This window comes from Aquila chrysaetos, chromosome 19, assembly GCF_900496995.4.
Source record: "Aquila chrysaetos chrysaetos chromosome 19, bAquChr1.4, whole genome shotgun sequence".
Taxonomy (NCBI): domain Eukaryota; kingdom Metazoa; phylum Chordata; class Aves; order Accipitriformes; family Accipitridae; genus Aquila; species Aquila chrysaetos.
The window spans coordinates 20,250,220-20,276,792 of NC_044022.1; the positions used below are offsets into that span (position 1 = coordinate 20,250,220).

Genomic DNA, 26,573 nt, shown 5'->3' on the forward strand with positions numbered 1-26,573 from the left:
ACACATATGTATAGAGACACACACAGAGATATGCTAATCTCCAAAATCTTTTTTTACTCCATTTGCTCTGAATATAAGGCACATTTGGAGAGGATCAAATCCCACCTGCCAAGGCTGGTGTGCGAGAGGGACAGAGACAGGGCCAGCAGTGCAAGCCCCGCACTTGCACAGCAGCTGCTGAGGCTGGTACCCCCACGCTGAGCTGGGTTCCCCTGGACACCAGCTTCCCCAATCAACCGGTGCCACGCAACCACCGCTCACTGCAAACTAGCTGCATCTAAACCAGGATCTATTCAACATGATGCCAGGGAGGCCTGGGAGAACCTGGTCTTTCTGCTTCAGGACTTTGTTCCCTGTTACAAGTGTGGGGTGGCAGGGAATGACCAAATGGAGTTGCTGAGGCGCTCCCTATGATCCCCAACTCTGGTAGGCAATTCCCCGCATCCTTCCCAGGCTCACTGTAGAGTTAGTACAGTCATTTCTATTTCTAATGAGAAATAAAAGGGTCAGCAAAGCCTACTGGTCCCACTTAGCCTCCTCACTTAACTCGGTTGGGCTCCCTTCTCATAGATGGACTTCCTTGCGGTGAGATGAAAGATCCTCCTCATTTATCTTTACTGGAAGGCACTTCAAATGGGAATGCCCACTGCCCTTTTCAGCAGGGTTATGTCCCGTTTCAACACCATTCTCAGCTTTGTTCCAATGCAGCTAATTTGGAGAGCTTGTTCTACAGCCTCTTTACAACTTTTCCATATAAGATTTCAGGTAGAAAACACTTTAATAGGGGCTAAGCAGTCTTATCTCTTTCTCTCACATTGGCCACCATGCTAAGAGCCTCTGCTAGCCTGTGTTGTGCCAGTGCACATATTCAGATCTTCAACTTTTGACTGTATTCTCACAAACTTTTATTTCAATGGGGTTTCTTCTCTGTGATCATGGTCTAACTTACTGTCTTGTACTTTTCCAGTTGAGAACTGCACAAACTGATGGTATCCTATTATAGCTGTTGACATGGAAACATCATAAGAAACTGTTTATTGGACGAGACTGCTTTTACACATAGAACAGACACAGCTTAAATGCATGTTTTGCTGATTCACTTTCAGCCATTTTAAGCCACAGACAGTTTATCTTCATTGTCGCTTTCCCCTCCCTGCGCCGACGGATCGTGTTCTGAGTCTGTGCTTAGAAATGAGGCTGCCTGAAACTATGACTGTCTTGGTTATAGAAATTTCAAACAAATCTTATTCCTACACGTGGTGAAGTTCTTCATCATCATCTTCTGGCTTGGAAATTATTCTAGCTGACACTTTCCTGCCGGATGAGGCTCCGAACCAGAAAGCAGGCAGTCCCAGTAGGGAACTGGAAAGCAGAATATATGTGCAAGGAAAAGCTATTAAAGCATCTCTTAAGAAAAGAAAAAGGTGTGCTGCTTCTTTGGAGCAGACATCACATGCCAAGCACATTACCTGTTCTGGGACATTACTTCAATAACTTACGAAACAGAACAGTAAGGGAAATGACCAGAAGTATGTACTACTTACTCCTCCTGAAGCTGCTACTAGAAAAGCTGTTTCAGCAGGCATTAATAATTCAGCACTGAGGACATGATTTCAGGTCTCAGCCAGTTATTTCATATCTAACAAGTTTTACTGATAATGTAAAGATAAGATGAATTAGGCAAGAATGGCTTTGATAAGGAGCCGCTTTATATTCTGTTTTATATTCTGAACTTTAGGCAGAACTTGTTATCTGAGATTACTGTAGGTTTATTCACGCAGGGCTCAGTCCTTCGAGGTGCTCAGCACTGCGTGCATTAGCTCTTAATCTTGAACACAAAGTATTCAATGATTTGCAAAGCCACAACCAGATAGAAATAAATCTGCTTTTTGTGCCTTTTCGGCCAACTGGAGAATCATCCCTTGATAAAAGGCTTGCTGGGCTGTTGGTTCATGCTGCAGATAACGGTGCATTGCACCGTGCCTCAGGAAGGAATCAGTTGGACTCATTTCATACTGGGTACCTAAGAGTAGCAGCTATGATAAACATGAAGATGTAAAGGAGAGAGCGGGTGTTAGATGCAGAGATGAGGCTGTTTTGACTGATGTATTTACACGTTCACTTTTCAATCTCCATTAATTGCTGCTGCTTTGTCTGTGAAATGTTATTAAAAACTGCACACAAACCTCATTTTTCCTTAACTGTTCATTAGTATCAACACTGCAAAAAAATATCAGATGAATAAGAAATATAGTAAGTGTTAGGAAAAACTGTAGTAGTTTGTGAGGCGGCTAGTAGTTTCAACTAAGTGTATATCAAATATATCGATTTTCACAGTCCTAGGGTATAGCTGAGGCCTATTGTTATATTTACAGCATCACAGGGTGTTTTTTTAAGCACCAAAACGCCATCAGACTATAAGCCTGAAGGCCTTTGAATTGTGAATATTCCAAGATTAATAATACTCACATCCATCTTTCAGCTGAGAGTTGCAATACTGTTGTGTGTCTTAGTTATTAGTTATTCAATTATACTGTTCAGCTCCTGAATGTCCACCTGGGGAGAAGGCTGTTCGAGCACATAGAGTGACCCTCCTTGCTTTGAAAAATAAAGATTTGTACTATTTCCTTGGTTCCAAATCTGAGCAGCTCTCAGTGAAGCCAGCGAGAATACTGGTGCCAGCGGGATCTGGAGAAGACTCTATATTCAGAGAAAGAACAGCTAAAAAGTAGTAACTGAATATTCAGAAACTCAAACTTAACCAGGACGTGTGAAATGAGTAACATCCCAAGCAGGTTTCAATTTTCCAGTCTGAAATGGCATTTCAAGTGCCACAGTCCATTTCACGAGTGTAGATTATGTGTGTACCTATCTGACCATTTCCAAACACGTCTGCAAAACGCTCTCATAAACCCCAGCTTTCTGTATTATGCCATTTATCACAGATTTTCTGAATGCATGTTTCCATTCTATGCTATAATTTGGACTGTTCAATTGCCTAGGAATAATCTGAGCTAAGTGAACAAACTGTAGTAAAATTCCACTTTCCTCCACTTCCCATTCAGTAAAGAGAATTCTAATAGTTTCTATCATGCCACTAAAGTACAGGCACGGCTATGTAAGCTCTAGCTATTTCCCCATCAAAACCAAACAATAATGCCTAGGTGCTAAACTCACTCACATTCCCTCTCCAGAAATCTAGACTGACCTACAGTGCTCTGAAACCTGAAAGAAATGTAGTGTGATGCCATAGCTGGAATCGTAAACTCATCGAGATTGACAGCCATGCACTGAACATGTGTGGATCCTCAATAGCGCTAACAAAAGTGGCAAATGAATTTAGAAGGAATCCTGGGGAACAAAGCAGCCCATTTAAACAGGACTGTCAAAGCTACTGTTTCAAAGCTACGTTGCAGTGTCATACTGAAATACACAACAGAAGCATTCACAGACAACAGCCAGAGAGCCTGGTGTTACAGCTTCTTCAAGATATGTATATGCATCCTCTGCGTGCGTGTGGGAAAGCGAAAGAGAAAGATATTCAGTGTGGGTGGGATTCAGGTCACATAACTTGAAGTATCTCTAATATAGATGTTTACATCTCAGCTAATCACCTGAGGCTCCTTCCACTCAACTGTGAGAAATAGACATTTTTAGGGCATGATTCGCCTGAGCAATTTTAGATGTCTACTTCTGGATGAGATGAATTGTACTCTGAAAGTGCCAAGTGCACTCCACTGACTCAAGAGAGATACTAGGCAACTAGCTTAAGTGACGACGTTTGCAACGTACATGTGGATATAGCATATGTTTAACATATATCTATTTGGACTTTATATATACACACACACACACACACACACACATAAATACACACACACACACACACACACACACATACACATATTCTCTCTCCCCACGATGAGTATTTAGGTATGTCCATTTCATACCTCTCTCTCTTGTTCCCTCAGTACCTCCCTCCGAAAAGCCGGGATGACATTGTATCTTTATCACATTTCTCCTAGATCTACATAGTAGAGCTTTCCATCACCCAGTCTGATGTTATCATGTGTTCAGATTTCGCTACCAGGATGTCTCCAAGAATTGCATTTCTCTTGTGGGTTTCGGACTGCATCGCGAGCAGGAGAATTTTGCCCACGGAGCCTTGACCTGATGCTCACTGGCCTACGGGGGTTTGGTGACTTTAACAGACATTACATAAGCCCAGCCCAGATTCAGTCTTCACAAACTGCCTCAGCCAAACTTCAATTGTAACTCAGCAAAGTTTCCAAGTGAGAATTTCTGTGATTTGTTGAAAATCAAAGTCTCTCTAAGCAGTACTGCACCATGCTGATTTCTAAGAAGTTCAGGAAATGTGTGTAAAGGTGTCTAACACCTAATGGAGAATTCATTGTGTTGGATATCAGAGTAAACAACCCGAAGTACCTCAACCTTGACTTCCTTTCAGCTGCTGCTAAGTTGCTATGGAAAATCTTCAGATTCTGTTCCTCATGGCTCAACAAAACATGAACCAGAAACCACCCATTTTTAACACATAACGCTTTGTTTTTGTACAGCACATACCTATCAAAGCTATGAAAAGTTTAGCACTGATTCCAGCTAGAAGACAAAAATGTAGTGGACTAAGAGGCACCTGTTTGCACTGTGCACAGGTTTTCTTATTAGTGCAGCATGGGCTGGGACAAAAAGATTGAATTTATTACATTTCCTCATCTTATTGGGAAGAGGCTCTTCCCTTGATTACACTTCCCGCTGTAGCGTTCTCCCCTGGGCAGGTGGTGGAGAGGCAGCTGCAGAATCACTTCTTCTTCTGAAACTGCAGCTGGATCCGGCCCTGCCCCAGCTCCGATTTCCATACCCACCTTTACAGACAACTGTACTATTTGCAGTGTGCTGATATATTTAAAAGTACTGCTGAAGTTGGAATATCTGCATTTCAGTAAGCTCAACTAGCCCCTTTATACAGGGCAAACAGTAGCCATGATTAGGCGGAATGGTGTTTGGTCACTGATGGTATGGAACAGATTTTAAACAGTGACGCGGCAATGGAAGGGCTGGGGTGTGCGTGAAGCTTCTGAGTTGTTTCTGCAGTGATACACCTCCACAGTGCCTGTTTGTGGTTTTGGACAATTGGAATTTTTAATTATAGACATTATTTCAGAAGCTGTCTGGTTTGAATGATTAAAAGGTGCAGTGGCTGTTTATTCAAAGCTTATCTAATCATTTTTTCATCTGTAAATCAACAACAGGCTGTAAGAAGGCAGTTCTTGGATGCCAGATGATTCCTGAAAAGCTTTTCTTTGTACATGTAGTGGCAATTACTGAAGTATCTACTTTTACCCTCAGAAATCTAGCACAAGTACTTTAAGCTCAGGAGGAATCTCGTAAATCAACAGGAAAAACCCTTCATCATGCTTAAGCTCAGTCTCCTCCAAAGCTTGGCAACTTTATACTGAAGTTTCAATGGCTGCTCCCATTCACCAAACTTTTTAAAGGACTGTACTTCTCTGATGCTTAACTCTTCAAAAGGCTGCCATGTTCCTTAGCCCGTGGCTTAAAGACCATGATCTGCCATCATTTCCTAAGAGTATCAATTAGCGACCACATGTAGCCTGAAAAATTTGACTATGGATCTGGACCTAGAAGGACAAAGCAAAGCATGTATCTGTTTCAAGACAACCAAATATATAATCTTACAAAAGCAGATTTTAAAACTTTGAGCCAAAAAGACAAAAAGGAAGATATGAATTTGCATAAGAAACACTAAAAAACCCCCTATGTATGTATACAGCACAGCATTTAGCTGGTGCTGGGTTTGTTTACTTTCCTCATTAATCATGAGCTGATAGCTGAATTCCAATGAATTTAAAAGGATAATAGTAGAAATTTTTTAGCCTCTCATTTCAGTTACTGAATTCAAATTAAGCTCATTCACCTTCATCAACAAATAAATTATAAATAATAAAATTTGCTATGTTTCATATCTATTCTCTCACTTTCTGCTTTTCTTTCTGTATTTCTTTTCCTCAACAGAAAGATTTAGTGACAAAGAGGATGTGGGCTCCCAAAAGAGTTAGCAGCATTTCCTACTGCTCTGTCCTCCTGTGAAATCTCATACTTTGCCTTTAGTGTCGTGGGCTTTCTGATAACATTCCAAACAGAGATATAGGGTCTGTGATACAAAACAAACAGGTAGTATTGAAAAAAAAAACAAACTTCAGGAAGTTCCTGGGAAATATTGTAGGAGGCATCAGAAAGACAGGCCAGGATAAAGAAAGAAAAAAATAATGAAAATCAGAAACACCAGAGTATGCACAGATAAAAGATCATGTCAAAGAGCTATACAATTTCTTCTGAACAAATCATTTGTGATTGCTTTCCTGTGGTTGTATACACTGCTCAAGTGTGACTTTTAATTGCTTTCAGCCAACTACTTCTAGTCCTACATTCAACCCATTAACCCCTTATTAAATTTTACCTCACTTCATTTAATATAACTTCTTTTATATATCTCAATTAAAAATGCTATGCTATTTTAGTAGGGGCTGGATGGGGAAATCACAGACTGTAAGGTAAAGAAGAAAACCCTGCATCCAATGAACCCCACCTCCACTGGCAAATCTGTTTACAGAGCTTTGCTTTCTCTCACCCTCTTTTCTGTTGGCTTTTCTATCAGCAGATAATGACACTTATTTTCAATTATTAGAACCTATATGGACCTTAATTTATTTCCGGTGCTGCCTAAACCATAGTTATTTACTTTGATTAAGCTCTCTGGCTAAAAAATAACAATGCTTGTACTCAGTGAAGGACAGCAAAATCACTACATCCCAAAGAAAGGAAAACAGCAAACTTGAATCAAACTTGGCATTACAGCTACAGATTTGCAACATATGGTAATTTGCCTCTAGTTCTCTTGCACATGCTGACCAAAATAATCCATTGAAACAGAAATATCCTGAGTTGTAAGAATACCAAAAAAAATGCTAAATCCCAGACTTTTTACATGGGTCCCTGGCTGTAAAGAGTTTATCCATGAAGTGAAAATTTCAGTCTCTGAAAACAAGCACATTTCTGAACCCACATTTATTTTTTCCTTAGTGCCTAATGTAGAAATAAGCTACCTTTGTAATTAGTATTTATGATTTGAACTAACGGTGCCTAGCACAATGCTGCAGGCGCTCCTGCACTACAAACACATTATGGTAATATGTAAAATACATAGCCTCTCTGACAGACTTCTCAGTGTTGGACACAGACAATTGTGTGGGCTTGACTGCAAAAAAATTTATGCTAAGAAAAGTGACTGAGGCTTTTGGGGTTTTCTGCTTGAGAGGTTTGGGGCATTGTTTGGAACGATGCTGGAATAAAAGAACAGTTTTTGCATTTATGGTTTGGGAAGTGATATTTAGATATGCAGCTAAGACATCAAAGATTCCTGCAGTGAAGCACCAGGGCATATCAGCTTAGTGAGATAGACCACATCCAGAATTCATGAACTAGCAGAAAACCAGGCTCATCGCTGCACACAGAGCAGCACCGTATGGAAGAACTAAGCTAGTCCAGATGCAGCACTGATACATTAGCTTGGCTCAGTGTGCAAGCTAATAAGCCTCAGTTCTCAGCGGGGCTTAGCAGGTTGAATCTGATACTGGGGTAATTGAGCTTTGCTGCAGCTCAAACCAGTAAGTTGTTCAGGACCCCATGTTAGCCCTTTATATGTACGCCTGAATTGACTTGCGGTTGCTGGCTTGGATTTTTTGCACCGTCGTTCCCCACAGTTTGGGTTCCCGGCTTACCTCAAGCAAAGTAAGCTTGGATCTATCCCTACATGTCCAATGACTGTAGCTTTTCATAAAATGCAAATTCAGGGAGCTGACCAAAGCTCTTGACAACAAAGTCATTTTGTGTTTGGTTTGGAAAAACCTACTGGAGGTGGAATAGCTCCAGACGTAAACACAAAGCCAGAGAGGTCAGAGAAGGTTAGAGATACATCGAAAACCATGACACTTCCAACCTGACCTTGCCCGACAGCAAGATTACTGGTAACAGCGATCCATATCCCCTTCAGTCCTTGCTCTTTGTGGCAGCAGTACCAGTTAGTTCTTCGTGTGGTCGCTGCCCACTAGAATGAGACCATCCATGCTAACATTTAAGTTTTCCCTTCCTTCTCTGCTACCTTCCCCCTTCATGCTGAGGGCATAATGACAAAATGCAGAATTTAGCCTTAATTGGATCTCTGCAATGTTATCACCTGAATTAGCTCCCCCATGAATAATTATCGCTGCCTGGAGGCTGACAAATTGCTTCCCTCTACTTCATGACTGTCAGGAATTTCAAAGTATATGCTGAGCATGGAGGGGGGGGGGGGAATGAAATGAAAAGCCTAGAGAAGCATAATTATTAAGATTATTAAAATATTCAGCACGGATTCCCATAGTCTCCCTGAGTCCCAAAAGGCATGAGTGACAGCTAGAACTTTGCTAGGGGCAATAGGGCAACACCCAGCCTTTCATCCAGCAATGACTACGGCAATAGACTTGCACAGTCAAGGCAAAACTATAACCACTGCTGCCGCCTGGCTCACGGTTAGGCAGTTCCTACGTTATTCAGTACCCCATTTAAGCTACGTACATCAGCTTGTTTAGCATTTCCTCTGCATCTTTGATCTTGCTAGGTAGATGGGAAATTCTTTGTAGCGTAGACTGATAGAAGGGTAAACATATACAAGGGGATAGCAGCAGATTGTCATGCATTTAGAATAGCATATAATAGTCCTCGCTTTGTAAGAACAAGGTCTTGGGGGAAAAGTGCTCTTTATGAGAACAATCATTCCATGTCTGGGCAAGACCTCACAGAGAAACGCAATGCGTCACTACACCACAATATCCATCTCGGTTATCAAAAGAGCTGACAACTGGTAAGAAATCTTCATCTCATAAAACCAAATCACTATAAAAGTATAATGCTCTTTGCAAATGGCTTGAAACGATTGGATTAAGCAATAGGGCTTTATCCAATTTTCGCATTAATGATGCTGAGCTTGTAAGATTGATGCATTTCTCAGTTCAATTCAATGCAGTTTCTCAAACTTCTTTCCCACCTTGCTGAACCCACAGCACACAAGTCGGGCATAGGCAAGGAGGCTGCCGACATGTTCCCAGGAGAAAGCTCTCTCTGCTTACCTGACATACAGGGACCTCTTCTGATTAGTCCTCAGGGAGCCAGACCCAGAACTCATGCTGTGATTCATCATCTGCTCACGCAGGTCATGGATTTTTGCCTCAAACCGAGCGTACTCTAAGGAGATAAAAACCCCAGAGAATAAAGGTATTTTAGTTTTCTTGACCTATATAATCATTAGGGCTGCTAAATGCAAATTAATATTAAATTAACGAATGTAAGGCACGTCCTGAAAATTGAGGTCTAATAGAGCCTTGCATTAATATATTATCTTTGGTAAATATATGCCCTCTTTATTGTGGTACCTGAACATTTCAGCACTGATTATCTGAAAACTCAAATAGCTAGACCCTCTCTCCTGCAGTTGCAGGAAAGGAAAGGAGGTTTAAAGTGTGTTACCAAATATCTTTCGGTCTGCAAAAAAGATGTTGAAAGCAGTTTTCCACCACAGCATTCCTCCTTCCAAACAATGAGATACCTTGTTAGGGGCAGCGGGATGATGCACTGAAGTTACTAATGAGTCAAGCATTTAGTGTAAAATCCCACCAAACTGAAGGAGATATAACAAAGTCTAATTATCCCTGAAGCAGCTGTGAAAATGTTGTATGAGCAATAAGCCACCTTATTTACTCAGCCCACTGAGGATTGGGCTCTGTTTCTTTTAAATAGGTGGAGCTGTAGCTCGGTCTTAGAGAGAGTGATCGCAGAAACTCCAGACCTGTTTGAGCTGCATAAGAATGCACAAAACCACCTCCCACACCTTGTTCTCCTCCATTGCTCTGCTGGTAGCTTTGTAGAACATTATGACCTGCTGACCAGCAACATGGGACCAGCGCTGGGGCAAGGATTCAGCCAGAATTGTATAATTTGGTGAGGTTCCTCTCTGAAAGGACACATCCCTCGTACAGCCTGGTCAACGGTCCCTCCTGCTGGCACGTTCCCCTTGCTCGTTGTGTGACCCAAGGGACTGAGTTTTGGTTTGCGAGAGGAAAAGTTGGAGTTTTGGAGACAAGCTCTAATTCCTTGAAACCAACAACCTAAAGGCAATACTCCAGCAACAGAGTCATAATTCAGCCTAAACCTGGGAAATCTACCAACGCAAACTAGAAGACTAACTTGAGGGGGTGTACAAAATCCATTTCAGTGAGTCAGTGACACTTTGGAGAGTAAGATGTTGCAGATTGATGCCAGTAAAGAGACAAAGTTGTTCCCTGCACCTCAATATTTTATTTCACTGCTTGCTTCAAAAGGAGGGTCTAATTTCCCCACAGCAAGTCTGGAGCAGAAGTGAAACCAGCAAGCAAGGTTTCCTCCCTTAAAGGATGGAGGTACATCCCACCAGATCACACCACCTCTCAGTTTAAGCAAATAAATCTTTACTGTGCATTTATAACCTATTGGTCTGCTCTCTGTTTGGTGGTGTTTGAGCTATGTGAGAATGCTGTAAGACAGCAATATTCTCATTTTCTCCTAGCAGAAATCTCAGCGTTATTTTTGTTTGATCATTTGCCGTTCACACTGGCTCTGTTCCCAGAATGTCTAGATACTTTGGAACAACAACTAATTCATTTTATTCAGTGCCCTTTAACTTTTCATTGGATAATAACATCTGACCTTTCCAAGATCCCACATTTTGCATAGACACTAGCTTAGCAGAATGGTTTGATTTGGGCTTTTGTGTTTGGTTTTTTCCCTTCTTCTTCTTCTTCTTCTTCTTACTTGATGCATTTTAACTCCCTTTCCTTTGAGCTTCTTTGGCATTACCTACTGAGTCTGTTAAGTGACAGTGGCTACTTTGCCAATCAGCTGGGAACCACTGCTGTAGTATGACTCCTCAGTCTTCCCACATACCTATGACTTCACTGACTGCAGCTGAAATTCTGTATGTCAGGAGAAGAGACACTCCTACATGCAGACTGTATTTCAGATTTATTCTGTAGCTTGTTTCTTGCTCATTTCTTTCACCTAGAGTACATCTTTAAACTTCTCAGTGATTTAAAAGCCCAAATCCTCAGCGGAACTAAGGCTCCTACAAACCTGTGTCATTTTTTATCATGGAGTTTAGTTTTGAAGTGTTTATCCCAGTGTAGGATTTAAGTTTGTTCTATGTGAGTCATTTGTTCTATTCCCCCGCTCCAGAATTTATTTAGTAAATAAGCATCTTCCAGGCAAGGCTTTGTTTAACTTATATTTCATTATAACAAATTTAACATTTCTTCTTGCAAATAGGAAAGGCAATCTTAAAAACAAAAAGCTTGCATTTCTCTTCCTCATAGTGTCGGTCCTCTGCATACAGACAGAATACTACAATTTCAAGGGTTGTTACTAGGTCTCTTTCATGTGTGGTGGATACGCTGAAGAAGACAGTAAACGTACAGTGTAATTCAGCTTCTTTGATGTTTTACATCTGGGCGAGGCCAAAGATATGAATGATTTACATCAGAGCAGCTGTAATGGCAGCTTTCCCTTTAATAAGCAACCATAGCCCAGGCAGACTCTGTATGTGAGGTGTGGGAGTAACTCCCAGATTTAGACACCGATCTGGAGAGTGAGAAGAAAGGATTGAAAATCTGACTCTCTCTACCACAGCATCCAGCTATTTGCAACCTGAACTCCAGCTCATGAGATACTCGAATGACTACAGCTTGGTCCGATGATGGTATTATAGCTTGTGTTCTGACTTCAGAGCACACTTGTAATTTAACTGATTTTAACTGACTCTAAATTTATTCTGAATTTAATAACCTCTCTCTTTCTGGAAGACATTTTGAAGCCACAACACATCTTAAAAATTGTCTAATAAGTGTGTGATGGAACTTCAGGGTTCAAGCTCCTGCTCCCTGCATGGTATTAAAAAATACTGAAGTAATAATGATAGTTCTGTTACTTCATGTTCTTGACATGGTTTTTATCCTTTGGATTGAAATACACAGATAATTTTAAAATAACCAAATTTATGGGTCTATATTTTCCCACAGTACCTCCTTCATATTTATGCATCAAAAAAACCTGAAATGTAAACCCGTCCCTTGCTCCTGACAAATGCCTGGACCAAAGATTGCAAGGCCATCAATGCAGGTAGTATTTAACCCAGCTCAGATCAGCTTCTTTAATCTCAGTCCTCCTAGTTCTCTTACTGATGCCTAGATACTACAGTGATGGCTGCATTTGAAACATGAACAGAAAAAGAGTGATGCTCCATTTCTGCCGTCAGAACTGCTACAGTATTCCTGCCCAGTGGGAAAAAGTCCTTTTTTCTTAACACTTCTTTATAGATGGGGTCATTCCAGAGGAGCTGTTTCCTAATAGCTTTGCATTTGTTAGGTGTGAGTAAGTGGCAGTGCTGAAGTCCAGAAAAACACTTCACGCTTCCTTCAAATTCAGTACTGAATCTAAATAACACACTTTCAAGGCTCCTACACAATTAAAAGGACACTGAGGTTGTGACATGCTGACAAGAAATACAGTTAAAGCTGATTCACTAATTTCATGCCCTTTAAAGAAAGGGAGAACAAAGAACGTATTGCTGCTGGAGTGCATCATTAATGAAATTTGCCAAATTTGACTTACCAAAATCCATCTGCAAAGGTCCTACCCGTTGCCTGATTCACTAATGATCTAACAAACTAACTCTGGTAGCTTAAGAAACTGATAAAGTTATGCATTAGACTAAAAGGGAAATGAGTGAGCAAACTGTAACCTGTATTATTGCTGGAGTCAGACCAGATGATATAATGGTTTGTGCTGGCCTGTGGCTCTGGAAATGTTGCTGTAAGAAAGAGGGCACGTGAGATGGAGGGAGATGTTTGTTCATACTCCGCGTTAGAGCTGGCTCAGGGCTCACGGCAGCGTAGGCAGATGCCAAGGATACTGATACAACTCGCTAATCCTGGAGAGGTGGAGCTCGTGCCGCTGGATGTGGGAGAAGAGATTGGTGCCATGAGGAACGGCCCAGCTGCAGGGACAGCAAGACCATTTTTCAGGGCTCTGGCATTGGCACGTTGGGCTCTGCGTGCTGCCCCAAGCAAGTGCCCATTTTCCCAAAGGTCTGTTTTCTAAATTTGGCTCTGCTCAACATTCTGGGCAGTCAGGAGAGAGAAAAGAGTCAGCTTGAATTGCTACAGCGTGAATTGTCCCCAAGCCCAACCAAGGCCAAAACTGAGTGTATTTATTAAATTAGACACCAGTTTGAACAACTGACGTTTGCTTCATACAGGACTCATTAGCCTGAATATGCGGACAGGGAGCCGGTGTTTTTCCTTCTGCCTTGTTCCAACAGCTTGGCAAGTGCTATATCTGGGTCTCACACATATTCTAACCTTTGAATATCAATGCAATCATTTGACTTTCCAAAGCACTTGCACATGTTGGAAGGATTGGATAGACATTTGGGCGTAATCTTCGAACACCTTGAACCTTCTCCTTAGTTCACATACTGAGAAGTCAAAGCAAGATAAATGGCCAGCCTCATTAAAAAAACATCCCAAACTCTAACAGTAATACCCTTAAAATGAAACTTCAAGTTTAGCTGGCCAAGATCAAGACTATGATCTACAAAATCTTGCCTAATCCACTTTGGCATCTGAGGGTATGCAGACACCAACATTTTTCCTGCTGAAGTGATTTAGATACCTAAAATCCTGCCACCCCTTCTACAGCTGTGCAGGTGGGTACCTATACAGTGGGGAGGAGTTGGTTTAACCCCCCCATCCCCCTTTTGAGTACACCTCTCCACATGCTGTGGAGGAAAATATCATGAGTTTGTGAGACCCGCGGTGGATACATAGACATTAAGGAGTTGGGATGAGTGTTGCTGTGACTTAAGTCCTTTCATATACATGGAACAAGGACTTTTTCAATTAAAATAAGCAGTATATTGAAATTTTAGGTTCAAATTCTCCAGCTCACTTCAGAAATGGCCCGAAAGGCTATTATACTTGAGCATACAAGAAAGCTGTTGGAAGTCTTAGATGCATTTGAGAGACTAAAAATGAATGCAAGAAACCAAACCTCAAGAAATTTTTAGAAAATCAGAGTGAAAATCGAATCCTTTCTAAATCTAAAAATAGCAAAGAGAGAGATTTTATATCTGATGGCGTGATGCTACTTTTTGGTCATATAAGTAAAGAATAGCTATGATAAATGAATAAATATGCTGCACCTTTTCTATGAGAAAGAGTTGCAGAATTTTACAAAGCTACATTACTGTTATTTTTCACTTTTAAGTTTATTATAAAGATTGTAGCTTTGATTGAATTTAGAGAACATGATAGCAAAAAAGCCCTGATCCTACAAGTAAAGTATAGTATAGCAACTGAAATGCTGACATATTACACAGTAGTGAAAATAATAGTTTAGCGTCACAGTCCAAGCCTTTATTAGTTTGAACGCTTTTAGTGCTGGCACGTTTAGAGAGATAGCAATTCTTTCTGTCAGCAGGTATCAAAATTTGCTTTCCTGTGTAATTCAGGATCATCACTGTTTGCTTCTAGATGATAACAGATTTCCCAATTTGCTGCTTTTGTGCTTCTAAAATAATGCATCTCTAACCCGCTTCAGCAAATGGTGATGTGCTGATGGCTATAACGCAAACGGGAGGTTGGAAAAGGCAGCGTATATATCCTGGAGTCTGTCAGAGGGTGAAAGGAAAGTAAAACTCGAACTGTCCAATTTTAACAGACTACACTGCTTAAAACACAAACCAAAAAAACTAGGAAGGCATTAGTTAGAGACAGAATTTTATCATCTCAAAAAGGGTATGTTGAATAATTCTAGACACTATAATAAAGGAATAGCTGCCAGACCAGCTTCTCCATCAGTATCAATTTGGCATAATTTCAGTGGATCCAGGCCAGCTTCAACCTTCTGAGATTTTCTTCTGTTCTGTTTATGGGAACACAAATTGTATGCCGCTATGGCAAGTCATGAACTTATTGCCTTGGACATCTGAGATAGTAATGTGCATGATACTATTATTATGGTAACATTATTTATGCTACTTATGTAAATCTTTTTTTTTCCCTTCTGCCTCATCTTAGCAGATGTCTTGGCTGAATGGTTTAAGATTTAAAATAATAGAAGAACACATTTCTTCCTACAGTGAGTGTTTTCCATTTCTGCCCTTTGCCCACAGTGTTGTACAGTCACCACTGTTTTACACATGGAGGTGAGAGGAAGGTGAGCAGACCAGCATCAAGACTTCAGAGGACTGAGTCTGATTCTTGCTTTTCCGCAGACTTACAGTGTGAACCCGGGTGAGTCACAAAGAGTAAGTCTCATCATCCTACGGCATCTAAGGCAGGGATATGGGTGCTGGATTAACATTGTGCCTTTGGCTATGCCTGCCAGGTGCCTAGCATCCCACAGCTCTGGCAGCCTTTGAAACTACTGTAATACACATAAAAAGTGAAAGAGTGTGCAAAAAGATGTGAACTGCTAATACTTTTGGCTAGTATTTTATGTCTTCTGTTTACAATTATGTTTGTTTAATATTTATTTTGAGTCTTTTTTTTTCCTAAAAGTACCCTGACTACTGTTTTTAGATAATTAGGAGTTGAGGTTGCAAGCATTTGCATAACTGGTTAATGATGGTGAAAAATCTTTGTGGTCTGCAGAAATAAATACACAAGCAAACATACTATGTTTAGGTACAGTTCACTGTACCTTTGGTTCTTGTATCTTGCTCTGCCATGTCTGATGTTGGCCACTGCCAGTGACATAGTTCTGGAAAAGGCTGGCTTTGAATCTTCTATTGTATGGCAAATGCTACGCTTTTAGTAAGTCCAAAAAATCAATTAGATTTAACATCAGCTAAATTCATCACTTGACAGGAAAAAAATGCACGCAGTTCTGATGCCATCAATAGGCAACGCAACAGTGTGCATAATTTTTTGGAGAAAGTGTTGCTCAAAAGGCTTTGCTCCATTCATGATGCACTGAGCAACAGAACAAGTTATGCTGCTATTTCTTATCAGTCATATAACTCCCCTGAGCTCACTCAAAGGAAATGAAAAACACAGATTTCAATACTGGGGAAGGGAAGATACATTTACATTTTATTAGTTTTTATTAGTTTGAATATATCTGCTTGTTTTTATTGGAATATTTTCAACACACCTTTTCAGGAACCTTTCAAAAATAACGACACAGGCATATTTACTGATTTTACTCATTACTTTGGCCTTTAAAACTTCAGCACAGTAGGACCATTAATGTCTTTGTTCTTTGATATTGGTTGGTTGTCTTCTTTTACCAATATACAGGTATTTAGACTTGAGCCTGTCTTCTAATTAAAATTTCACCCTGTATATTTGTTCTGTAGTTGGCCTCATTGCCTAAACATCACCACTAACTTTATTTTCATTTGCTTTATTACTGAATATAATGCTTCTTCCATCTGTTGCACCATTAGATACAGCCCTCATACTGTGTTAGTTGTGAATATAAATACACCTGAAAAGATATCTTCCTCCCACGATACGTTCAGGAGACTAATATCGTGCTCTATTCTTAGTCACGGGGAATATAATTCCAATACAAATTAGTCTCTAGAAGCTTTAGTTTCAGAGAATTCATGCCTCATAACGAAAGAGATGTACTAAAATAAATCAAGCTATTAGTGAGTGACAGGGACTATGTATCCCACTGAGGTGTTATTCTACCTGTTCCCTTAAAGCCTCTCCTTGGTTTACGAAGTGTCAGCCTGGACTTTCTCAGCTGGGAATTTCTTGCAGCTTCTTCCAGCCATTGAAGAAAACTGCAAGAAACTCAATAGCTTTTAAAAACAACCCCTCCCAAGATTTTGGGAACCTTTTTCGTGCACTGAATTTTACTGTATTCTCAAAAATTTACACCCCCCCCCCCTTATTTGAATTGATGTACCCCTGAACTAACCAGGACTATTTGTGGCACTTTTTCAAATTCCCCGAGGCTCACACCGAGCTAACAACTTGGACAATGTTGTGCGTACACATGCCCAAGGAGGGGCAAGGCAAATAAAGAGCAGAGAGTCAGATCCGAAACAACCGTATCACAACACATGGTCTGCCTTGGCAGCACAGTGTGAAATCTTGGACAAGGTGGACACATCACTTCACCCCAGGCATCCAACTTGCACAGCCACGCTTGCCCAGCAGAGCAGCGTATATCTCATTAACCTTGATAGCTTTGTAGGAGTTACTGTTTTGTACAGTGCAGAAACGTTTCAAGATATCTCTGCTGTTTTAGGCACAAAATGACTCTGTCAAGGTGAAAAAAAGCTGCCCTGCATTGGAATCCTCTTTCTTCAACAAATATTTATGTGGGACACTGAAAAGTAACAAAGTAACAAAACCTACTTTCTATTAATAGCTAAGCTAATTCATTTAGCTATTTTGCCGCTTCAGGGTAGTGGTGGAGGATCTTATTTTCAGACATTTATTCAATTTCCACAATTCCCCATCCAAAATCATTGCCCCTGGGCAATTGTTACTTATTATTTTTGCTTCATTGCTTTTTCTTGCTTCTGCTTTTCGTCAAGTGTAGTTCTATTTCTCGGGACTTGAGCATTTTGTACTGATCAGCCATATCTTCTTAATGCTGATGCTGGCTTAGCCTGCTTCCACCTCTTAAAGACATGAATTGACATGAGGAAACAAAATACAGAGCTGACCGCTTCTAAAGTTTCCTTGGCATGGCAATACTGGGAAGCCATTTTGGTGGTCTTGCCTAACCCTGTATCTACATTGGGTAGATACTCCTCTTTTACCGACTCATGGTAAATGATTCCAACCTGCCTCCAGCTGTTTATAAATTTCCTTCTCCCCAAAGTCTCCTGAGTGCCCCGCCTATGAGCTACACAGCTCAGGTGAGTTTTCCCAAATACCTTTTAATAAGAATAAACTGGGTTAGCCCGTTTACTCTATTTACGCTAACCTGACTGAGTCTAATTGATGCAGATCATCACAAAACTGCCTGGAAATGTGAAGAGGGCAGGATATAGCGATGTGGAGCTGGGAGCAGGTTGGCGTAGACGGTATCTTCCCCAGCACCGTAGTATGCGGAAGATGCCACCTTCTACTAAACCATGTTGGGAAAAGGAAAACGGTACAATCCTACTTCATCATCTCCAGAATCAATAATGACTTAAAGTGACTAAGCAGACACATGACCTGCCTAGGAATTGTGCAGGAATCCTTTTGAAATAAAACTGGAAATGTAGACCAGTCTGACCTGCCTGATTTTCAGACAAAAATGAAAAAAAAAAAAGGCACTGCTAAATCAGGGCTCAAAACTCCCAAGAGAATTTCTAAGAAAACTTACATGAAAACTTTCACAGCTAAGACATCATATGCCAGTTTTGTACTTATACTCCATGAAATTCTGATATACTTGGAGTGGGAAGAGATAAAAAAGGGGTTCCTGAAAGAGGCTTGGGAAAAAAAAGGTTCTTTCCGAATATAGAGTGGTGGGGAAGATAATGTGATTTTATTAATTCCACAAATGAGCTTGGAAGCTGTAGCCTACAGTAAATAAAACCTCAAAACCACAACCCACAAATCATTTAAAAATTATAAGCTAAAGGAGAAAATTAAATAGTAGCAAGAATACCAATACTACCTGATGTAATTATTCATATAACAGGATAGCCTTACAGACTAGCGAAAGCACAGAGATCAGAAGGACCATCAGTAATACAACCAGATAAACATGGATATTGCTTGTTGGGTTGAACTGTTTTGCTATTATGATTAACACCATTTGCTTACATTGAATAATGCCATTAATAAATGATTCACTCCCTGACTTCAAAATCTGCTGGGTAAAAACTACCTCCCCCTGTAATCTTCACTTTCCTATACTGAGCTGTGCTGCTTTTCCAGACAAAGGTATCTTCAGCCATCTCCTAAGGCTGTCTGGGACACTCTATTGAATTAAAAAGAACTGAGCAAAGACTGGAAACAAAACTATCCATTTTTACCATTAAAAATTAAATGGATAAAAGCATTCCCACATGTGTATTGATCTTTTCTAAGAGGCAATATTGAGAGCAGCTGCAGAATTGTATTAGTTTGTTAGAGCTTCCTGATTAAGGGGGATTACCGTTTCTAATACAAACAGGTAATAGGAAATGGTTGAGCACATTACAAGCCTGAATGAATTTAAACAAGACAAATACATATACTACCTCAGGGTAAGTCATGTTCCCTGCATGCCTCTTAGCTTATTATAAGGAATATTTTGAGTACTGTGCAACGAGATATCTAGGTTGCAAACATGTATGTTGTGCAATTGGCCACTAATTAGACACGGAGGCTATAGTTGATGGTCTGGATGCTCTGAAATGTCGATTAACTTGAGCAGCAGATCATGTAAAATGGGAATAATGTCTGAAAAATCAATGTAATACCAACAAATGCCTTGCAATTACTGCTGATACTCTTGAGCTCATCATTCACAGAACCACAGAACCCCACCTTTATGGCATAAAAGACTTAGCTGGATAAGGTCTTCTTAATCAAGCCCAATTCCTACTTTTACAGAAGATCAAAACCTAAAATACGGTGCATAAACTGTTCAAATACTTTCTTAAGTTTTGGCATTTCATAACTGTTGTAGGACCACACACAGACTCCAGTCCTCAAATGGTTAGACTCATTCTTCTAACTAAATGCAGCTGAAGCCTACTTACTGGCTTTTGCACCAACACAGTTCCGCTGTGTAAATTGCTCTTTTCCATTGTATATTGATTCTCATGACAGATTTACATTTACTTCACCTACTAATCTCCATTTTGCTAAATAAAGAATCCAATCTTTGTTTCAGTCTTTTCCTGTATGCTTGCCTCTCCTTTAGTTGGCTTTTTTATCCTTGTTACAATGTTTAATCTATGTCTTCACTGGTTTAAATAGCAGTGTCCTATATCATGCAATATCAAATGACTTCCTGAAAAATCAGACATATTACATCAATCATATTTCTCTTTCTAAAAATTAAATGTATTGTCAAAGACTGATACCAAGAAAATTTGCCAGTTTATACTATATTACTTTTTTATCCCATTTTGAATTTACCTCCCTGTTTTGTTTCTAAAGCTATGTTCTAAAGTATGCTTCTACATACTACTGAGGAGAGACTTGCGCATCTCCAGATCTGTTGAATGAACATAATTCATTTTTCTCCTTTCCTGATGGACACTGTAGGTGTCATTTTCCAGATAAAACACTATCTGTAGATGAATAGGTACCTGAGAGGCCCTTCCAACTCCCTGTGCCAATTCTCCAATATTCTGTGATGGAGTAACCAGGTCAGCCTAACCTCAGCACAGGAACATCTTCCAGTTTTTATATCCAGCCCATCACTGGTCGTGTGTACTACGTAAACAATTTTATTGTACTACAGCCTTTCCATTGAGTGAAAACTGAAAATGCAAAGTTAATTTGACAACATGTACGTCAGTGAATGTTACTAACACAAAGCCCTTTGAGGCTTCTGTCTACAGTGTCCTCATCAAATCAATACCTTCAGAGATTTTGTTCAACTCAGGTGTGCCAGACACATAGACTTCGGTAAAAAAGAAAAGATCAGGGTGAATCCTACAGGAAGGAGAAGACCTCTGCTGTCTCCCTGCTGTGCTGGTAAGCCACGTTACAGACAAGGCTTACGGATTAGTAGAACATGGAAGTGCTGAAAACTTCCCACCTGATATCCAGGCTTCTTATATTCTTCCACGATTCTGACAAGCATCCCAGAATAAGAATGACAACCTCAATAGCTTTTCCCAAGAACCAGCTATTTGTTCTCTGGAGTAAGTGAATGCTTTGTTATTCTGATGTGGTGGGTATTATTGGTTTATCAGTGTATTACACTACCTTACAGAAAGTCAAGTCAATGCATATGTTTTTTTTTTTAAATTGAATGCAAATATATATATGGAATGTGTATATATATGGAATGCAGAGAGAGAGAGAGGGAGAGAGAAGAAAGGGCCTGTGTCAAATGCTATTTACTGGTGCAGACTTTCCCACAGTTGCCAGCCTACAGCTAGTGATAGCAGTTGGCTTGCAGTGCCATATGCTCCCTTGAAAGGCAAATTCTTTTAGACCCATTTTCAGTGGGGAAATCATAATTTTTAATACAGTGACAGTTTTTCATGATCGCAGTTATGGCTTTACCCTAAGATTTATTTGACATCTGCAGACTGGCTTTTCCTTTCCTGAAGAGGTCGTTGACATAAATGGTGATAGTCTGTAATATTTTGTTGACACTGTACTTTGGCTCAGCCTTGGCAGGCTGGTTTTTTTCAAGGTTCTCTGATTTTCTGCTTCATTACTTGTGACTGTCCGGGATGATCCAGGTAGGAAAAAGCAGTGGATCAAGATGATCCCTTCACTTATGTGATTAAACAGCATTTAGCACTGATAAACATCACATTCATAGAGCTTTCAGAGACAGTTTGGACAGGAATGGTCAAAACCCATAAACACTTAAGAAATTTCTTGGAGAATAAAGAATGACTTAAGTTTCCTATACGCACTCTTCTAAAAAAGAGATACACTCAGATCAAATGGGAGACTCAGGTGAGATCATCTGGGAGTGCATTATGGTCTGGGATTTGTGATCAAGTTCCTAAATGTTGCCTGTGTTGGGGCAACTGACTTCACTTTCCAAAGCAAATGGAGATGATTTAGCTTAGACCGCAATGATAAAGGATTGTATCAAATTGCATTGCCTAGCATTTTCCAAGGACAAAGAGCATACGTTTGCATGGGTGCCAGGCGTCAGAAACTTGCAATTGGAGCACGAGCCCGAGCTCTCAGAGTAAAGAGGAGACAGAGAGGTTGCCAGAGAGGGAGCAGAAAGGCCTCAGGGGCCGCAAGTCACAATTATATCTTTTTACAGATGTCTGTCTAATTTGTTCTTAAAGATCCCCAGGGATGGAGAAACTTCAACCGCCCCAAACAGTCTGCTCTGGTGCTTCACTCTCCTTTCTGAGTCTGCATTTTTTCCTAATGTCTCATCTGAAGCTTTTTTTTCTGCTTTTTAAGACCATTCCTCCCAGTTCACAATGAATACGAGAAAGCAATATGGCAAACCGAAATATTTCAGAACTAACCCTATAGTAAAATTACAAAAAATAACGACAAAGGGGAACACAGCGAAACAGGCAAGCAGGGATGGTTTTGCAAGTGAAAACCTTTTTCAAAAGTCTGTGAGTGTCAGAAATGAGCCTTTAAAGAAAATTACTGTATAGCAATTGGGACAGATGAAGCTCATTATTGCGAGTGGCCTACATGCTATAAAATGGGCTAGTATTGCTACAGAAACCTTTTCGCTGTGTCCCTGTAATTAGCACAAAAGTATTATTGTTGCAATTAACTGAATCCCCTAGTACCTAGTGAGTGTTCCTGGCTGTAAGCAGGTTAATGTGAAAATTAATTTGTGCTAATTCACACAAGATCAGTGATGCCCAAACCAATCTGGCTGCAGTGGCATTTTGTGGAATAACAGTATTTTCCTGTTGACTTATACAAGGCACTGAAGCTTCAAGAATCACATAAACCCATCGTAGCTTTCACTTGTCATAAAACTCATGTGATAGTTCTCTGTCTTCTTTGGATAAATTTATAGTGAAACTCATTCCTAAGTGCATAAACAATGTACTAGCTCTAGACATAGAAATTAATGGGATAAAAGATTTGGGCAGCTTCTTTAGCCTGTTCAAGGGGCTGGTTGGTCTCAGCACAGACTGTTCTCCAGGATAAGTTACCTTTTCATCTTGAGAGGCTTATGTTTGACTCTTAGGGCAAAGCATGGTGCCACATACACACAGGAAAGAAGATAGATAGAATTTTTTCATGCGCAAAACCTTAAGTGCGAGAGACTGTAGGAAAATTCAGAGGGACTTGCATTCTCCCCTTCTTAGTCATAGGCAAGATGGGAAAATAATAAAAAACAACTACCTGGACGACTGAGAGAGAATATGGTTGAAGTCAAGCCAAATCAGGGGGTGGCTCAGTGTTAAGGGACAGGAAGAGAGAAGATAACTGGTTTCTGCACCTGCTGCTTTTTATTCTTCCACTAAAAAATAATGTTTTGCAGTGGACAGACAATTTCTGTTCCCTGTTAACATTAGGCTGAAGAAACACTGTCATCACCTGCCAGTGCAATAGGGCAAATTAAGCTTCACAGCTTGAATTAAGCTGTCTTGTAGCTTTGGCTATTCTTGCACTGTCTGGACCGTGACTAGCTATACTAGGATTGGCTCATTAAGGTTTTTTTTTGCGCTCTCTTCTGCAGTCTATGTTAAACTAAACTTTTGCAACTTGCCTAGCTTGCCTTCCTTCAAAGGACTACAGTCCCATATGAATGTTTTTTTATGAATATCAAGAACCATCACTCCTTAAGTTTAATGCTGCAGTCTTTGGTCATCTCCCTGCAGAGACATGCTACCACAATAATGCGAAGGCAACAGAGCTGGATCTTCACAACCTAGTCCCATTCCTGGATCTCTTCTTGTTCACTGCCTTCCCTCCCTGTACCTTGAGGTGGGCAGGTGACAGGGGATTCATAAAGGCTGATTTCAGCCTACTGGGGTTAATCTTTTAGGGACCCTAAAAAGAGGCTCACCCACAGCTCAATTCAGGGCCACCATCCCCTAGAGGACCTTCTCTCTCCACTGAGTACAGGAGGAGCCTGGTGGACCAGCTTTCCTTGCCCTTGCCAGTAACAGCAGGGTTTCTGCCTGCGCTGAGCCCTTTCTGTCCCCTGTCCTCAACATGACAAATCAAAGCCCAAATCTCCCCCTCTCTTGACCCTTTCTGTTACAACCTGAGAAGGTAACTTCACAAAACACTGCATTTTATGGTAAAACTAGCCTGCGTGTCTCTGCCCCCACCGCCCCATCAGTTCTCATCTGTTGATGGGACTACAGGTAAAGATTAGCCCTGTTTTTAATAAGCGTAAGAGTGGGGTCAGTGAGCTGTGGCAAGAAGCCGAGTACAAGTGGGTAGAGGAGAGATCTTCTTAGTGGCTTTACCAGCTCGTGCAGAGCAAGGAAAGCCACAAAGCTGCAGGCTTCCCAGCTCCTCCATCCCCTTTGCTGCTCCCTGGGCCCATCCATAACCCCTCCTGGAGGCTGAGCGGAGCCAGGCATCCTCCCTGCACCTCCCACAGCCCACAGTACGCCATGGGCTGGGGAGCAACAACTCTTATTTCTCCACTTGCAAACTGCCCAGCACATGCCAATGTGCCCCGTGCCTTGGTTCTTTACCCTTCCAGAGTAGTTAATCACTGCATTTCTTTCCTCCTTCCAGTCACCTGCCTCACCTTTCCACTATCCCTCTTAAATTACCTGCAAAATAATTTTTAAAGAATACATGAGCCTGCTTTCTCTTCCTTTTCTTCAGCCCAACTGCTCTTTTGTCTTTTTTCCGAAGCCTTCAGTGTCCTACCCATTCCAGACCTGTCACAGTTTTTTGAAGACCAGGGAAATTCGATTTTCCTTTCTATATATTCATCTGGTTTTTTTTTTTCTGTTTCCCTAACTTCTGCCAGGTATTGAGCTTGTTGGGTCCAATTTGTCTCCATTCTTACATCAGATATCCAACTGAAGAGTGGCCCACGATGATTCCAGGTGCAATTTGCTATCATTACTTTAACTTTCCTTTTCACAAGGCCATTTAGTTGAAAGACAATCAAGTTGAGAGAGGCTGAGTAGGGAGTGGAAACAATAAAGTGAATAAGGGACAATGAAACAAACTCCTTTTTCTATAAAATGTAATGTGAAGCTCTCTGGAAGCTAGGCAGGTCATATTGGTTTAGATACTTTAAGTTTTTAATACTATTAAATATGTATTGTAAATATATAAAATTGTAAAGGACAATAGATAAAGCTTTGTTATTTTACTAAAGGTAAACAGAAAGCTGAGAATATCTTACTATTCCAAGCTTAGTAGACACATAAGAGGAGGTCCTTATGACACTACAAACACAGCTTTAAAATCTTTTATAGTCAAGCTTTCAACAGGGCATAATAGTTCAGTTCATTACAAAAAAATATGTGTCTTTGAAATTACGAGCCTAGTTTGACTTTCATGTGTTATTAGCTCTCAGTGGAACTGAAGCATTTAAATTGATTGTAATGAGACATTAGCAGACACTATTACTGCAGCAAACCATTCCTGTTTTGAGATGGCTGGCTCAGGAGGCCTCTAAAAGCATCCCAACAGGCAGCGAGTATCGTGCACTGACAAAGGGAAACAAAAATCAGCTTTGTAGAGGTCTGCCACGCAGCTGGCGTTGCTGTGCCGAGCATGCCAAGCGGCTGCTCTGAAGGGCACCAGTAAAGGAGGGCAGCACCCTTCAAAGGGTGGGAAGGGATGACAAGGGGATTGCTGGTTAAATGCACATATGTTTTCAAATATAAGCAAATGAATTTCTGCCAGACATTAAAACAAAAAGAATTAAATCTCTAGTAAAAAAAAAAAAAAAAAAAAAAGACCAAATCAAAGCAGACTTCTCAAAGCAGTAATAATAATCATTACTCATATATCTCTCTGACACCAGGATGGTGAAGGTGAATCTATTCTGAGAATTATAAGACTTCTTATCTTGTGACTTCTACCTCAGCTCCTTCATTTTCAAAAGCCTCTCTCACCTTTGTCAACCTTTTCTAGTTTCTGCTACAGTTTAAATAAAATTCAACGAATGACCTATGTCAGTGACTCTCTTTCTCTTTTCTGCCCTCATCTTTCTCGATTTCTTTGCTATCTAATTATGCCAAAAGTCTGGAATAGTCTCTCACAATTACCCTGTTTTCATGAAACTTTTAAGAATTTCATAGCTTTAAGACTGCCATTGATGCTTGTGCACGTATATACACATCTTTTTGTTTATTCATTTACAGTGATTGCGTAACCTAAATTTCTAAGGCAAGTACACTGAAAAAAAGGATTATGAAATACTCTGAAGAGAAACCATTGCAAATGTGACAGCTGCTAAGAATCAGTATGACTTTCAATCCCTCCTTCCCCCAGAGGTTACTATACTGGCCGAGGAAACAGCTGTAGCACGCTCATGAAGGGCAGAAGAGGCCTGGAGAAGGCAGAAGTGCCCTTTGGCAGTTTGATGTCTTGCTGGAAAGCTTGTCAACCTTATTTACATTTTAATTTGCATGCCAGCCTCTACAAGACTTTATATTCGGATTCTGCTTTCAAGTATCTCCTTCACTATAATCACAACGACCTTTACATGTCTTCCCCCATCACCCTCTGGGGCTGCAGCCCCGGCTCGCTGAGCTATCCCGAGGACTAGCAGCAAGAAATGTCAGGCTGAGCATGACATTTATGCAAACAGTTGGTGGCTCAGAAGGTAGCCTTTTCTTAATGGTT

General features: G+C 40.6%; 1 protein-coding gene across 36 annotated transcripts in view; it reads right to left on the bottom strand.

Annotated features, from left to right (window-relative positions):
- Positions 1-26,573, bottom strand: part of DLG2 (discs large MAGUK scaffold protein 2) — a 1,026,767-nt gene that overhangs the window by 91,740 nt on the left and 908,454 nt on the right. For all 36 annotated transcript variants that reach the window (XM_030042410.1, XM_030042403.1, XM_030042402.1 and 33 more), the window contains one exon: positions 9,207-9,321. In XM_030042410.1, coding sequence (XP_029898270.1) covers positions 9,207-9,321 — 115 coding nt within the window. The remainder of the gene's footprint in view (positions 1-9,206; positions 9,322-26,573) is intronic.